The sequence below is a fragment of the Lagopus leucura genome, unplaced genomic scaffold (assembly GCF_019238085.1).
Source record: "Lagopus leucura isolate 7727_CA_CO unplaced genomic scaffold, USGS_WTPT01 32077-0_obj-0_obj, whole genome shotgun sequence".
Lineage (NCBI taxonomy): Eukaryota > Metazoa > Chordata > Aves > Galliformes > Phasianidae > Lagopus > Lagopus leucura.
The window spans coordinates 1-3,090 of record NW_024967403.1 but is presented as its reverse complement, the minus strand read 5'-3'; the positions used below and the strand labels follow the sequence as shown (position 1 = coordinate 3,090).

Sequence of the window (3,090 nt, the reverse complement as noted above, 5' to 3'; positions counted from 1 at the left end):
CACTACTGCATCAGCCCTCACACGTTAACAGGGAAGAAAAATCCCCCACAGATTTAACAAAACCTTCTGGCTCATCCTTGATATTCTTCACGAAATCGTTCAGCTGTTTCTTCTCTAGTTAGCTTCCACAGTCCGAGACGCTTAACTGAACATAGCAAAGCACTGAGGGTTCAATTTTTAAATCTCTGTGACATTCTTTTAGCAGACAGTCCAACATGAAACCTGGGCTTCTTCTGATGGTGCATGAGTGTGTTTGCAGTCCACAAAGTGAAAAGTATCTGTATGAAATTTCCATGAAGAAACTCTCTTCTTTCTTCTGTATCCAGTAACTAAGCTTTACATTCTAATGCCCTACAATGTCTTTTTACTGCTGTCACTGCTCCCTACTCGCTAAGGAGTTAAGGTGTGTGCGATATCACAAGATCTGTTTAGAGGCAGATTGCTTAGCTCTTAAACTGTCATTACCTTCTCTACATCCATCTATGTAGCTTAACAGGTTTTTAAACCATTTCATATCACTGAAAATATTTCAGAGATGACAAGCATCACTTGACAGATCTGGGGATATGATTGGGTTTCCAATCTCTATGACCCTGCACGATCTGGGTTGTCCATCATAAGAATAACGCAAACTCTATGTTTGTTTGTTTGTTTTAAACAGTTAATGGTTTAAAAAGCATTAGTTGAAAAGACAGGAATATGCTTTTCTTTAACAGTACCTGGCTCCAAGTGTAGTTTCTCCATTTTCTGTTTGGGAAATAAACACAGAATAAGGATTTTATGCAGTGTACTTTGTTACACAGCATCACTGCAACCCTCCCCCCCCCACCCGTGAGATGTAAGCGTCTGCCAATGCACCTGCTGCTCTTAGCACTGCTTTTCACCATCCATTGGAAATTAATAATCTACGTAACTTTTTTTGACTAATTAAAGCCCAAATTTCAGCCCCTATTCGCCTCGTAACTGGGAATATTAGAGAAAAGGGGGCAAAAAGGTTCCTCTGGGTACCACAGAGTGATAACGAAACCTGGCTGCTGCTGGGTACCATCAGCAGGGGAAAGGAAAATAAATCAGCTGTGAAACTTTTCAAGCAAATATCTTTTTTCCTAAGTAAGAACAGCCATCACAGTGCTTTCGCTCTGCCTTTCTGAAGGCCTGTTTCCCTCGCAGTGCCAGAGCAAAAGGGGAGGAAGTCTCCTGAATTTGGCCAAGCGGGGAGAGAAGAAAACAACAAGGAAACAACTCGGGGCATCCTCACTTGACAGAGTGGATTGTATGAGAGCACTCAGCCTGTGGTTCTGTCACAGCTCACACTATGGCCAATGGTACGAACACAGTGAACAGCATTTAAAAAATATCTGCGAGTTACGTTTTCAATTTACCTTCATTTCAATTAAATCAGAAGAGGAATCTACATTGTTTTCAATTTCATCATAATCTTCCTAGAAGAGTAAAAAAGCAATTAGAGTACTCCTACACAGCAAGGAGTGCACAGCCCAGAGCAACAGCACCACATCCTGAGCACCAACATCAGCAGCATTTTCCAATATTACTGCTTCTGAGCACAACCCAAGAAGAGCAAGAGAGAAATGTTCTTCAGCATTAAATATGAGAAGGAGAGCACTCTTTCCAGTAACCTTTCATCACTGAGATTAAAGTATGCTTTAAAGATGCTTTGATTTAGAAATTCTCCATTTTCCCACCTTTTTTTTGTTTTCATTTCTTTATTTCTTTGCCTTCTACCTTCAAGGCGTTAGAAGTGAAGTTGATTTAAGTCTCCACTTTGCCAATGACAAAACGCCCCCCACATCTCCGTACCTAAGAGCTGCTGGAGCTCTATTGGATTGAAGCCTCAACCAAAACCTCGCTGGTTATGATTCTCAACAGCTCCAATTGAAAGAAAGCCAACTGGCCTTTCAGGTTAATGGGTGTTTCTGCAATCACCTTGTTTCTCACATGGCAAAAAGCTGAGACAGACATGAGAAGCCTAAAGCAAATACACAAGGAAAGAGTGCTTTTTGTGTGGGCAGTAACCATAGCACACAACCACTGCGTCCATTCAGCAGCTGCAGTCTGTATAGGAGATATCCCAACTTGCTCTCTAAGCTACATCAAAAGTTTGGCACTGCCAGGCAAGGGCAATCCCCGATCCATAAGGATTTTAATAACCTACACAACATAATTTCTTCACAACATCATTTCTGCAGAAAAGAGTTCTAAATTATAAGTTGAAAATGAATTTCTTCCTTCGCATATGCAGTTATTTAGATGGGTGGGTGCACATCTGTGTGCATGCATCCATTAATGCACACACACTCTAGCAAGCATCAATGGCAACAGGGAACAGCGAAACCAACAACTGCTTTCAGCCCAGAGATGTCACTGCACAGCAAAGCAGGTGGTAAATGTTCTGCTGTCAGCCTTTATACCTCTGGTAGGACACAAGAGCTGCTAATGTGAACCAGAATCCATGTTCTACACACATCCTATATTGCATTACACCAAAGAAAAGCCTCCCAAACACTTGTTACATTTGCAAGGACCTCTACTTACCTCATTTTCTGTTAGCTGATCTGGGAGTTCTTTCATTTCAGCATCAACATTGTCTTTATTATCAGACAGTGAATCCAGAATGTTATCAGGACTATAGTCTTCCCCACAGTCCACAGCACTGCTGTTGTCTATTTCAGCCTCATCTAACACACTAATATCCATCATGTCAATGTCTTGTAAGGTATCCAGGCTTGCTTCAATATCCTCCTAAATAAAGGAAAAGGGCAGATGTGTGTTTACTGTCATTTTAATGACACACGTACTTGGAAACTGCAATCATGCTTTCACCTACCTGCCCATCTCTGGAGTTTTCTTCCAGCCCATTGTCTTCCAACCCTTCCTCTTCTGATTTTCTTCCTACAAATAATATAAATGAAGTTATATTAACTATTTTTCATAACGTAGCTACTTTTTGCCAACTTATCTAGGCAATGCTGTTTCAATTAATAATCATTAAGATCCCGATTCAGAATCCCTATCTGGATTTAGCTGAAGATGAGAATACAACACAGTCAACACAAATCCACGGCACGAGCA

The 3,090-nt window shown here is 41.0% G+C and overlaps 1 protein-coding gene across 1 annotated transcript; it reads right to left on the bottom strand.

Moving 5' to 3' along the window:
• Positions 1–6: 6 nt before the first annotated feature.
• Positions 7–2,910, bottom strand: LOC122193092 (scaffold attachment factor B1-like; the record flags this gene model as incomplete). Its single annotated transcript, XM_042893808.1, has 4 exons — positions 7–747; positions 1,383–1,442; positions 2,554–2,760; positions 2,846–2,910. Coding segments are annotated over 4 exons (410 nt in total), but the record flags the coding sequence as incomplete, so codon positions are not given.
• Between the last annotated feature and the right edge of the window lie 180 nt (positions 2,911–3,090).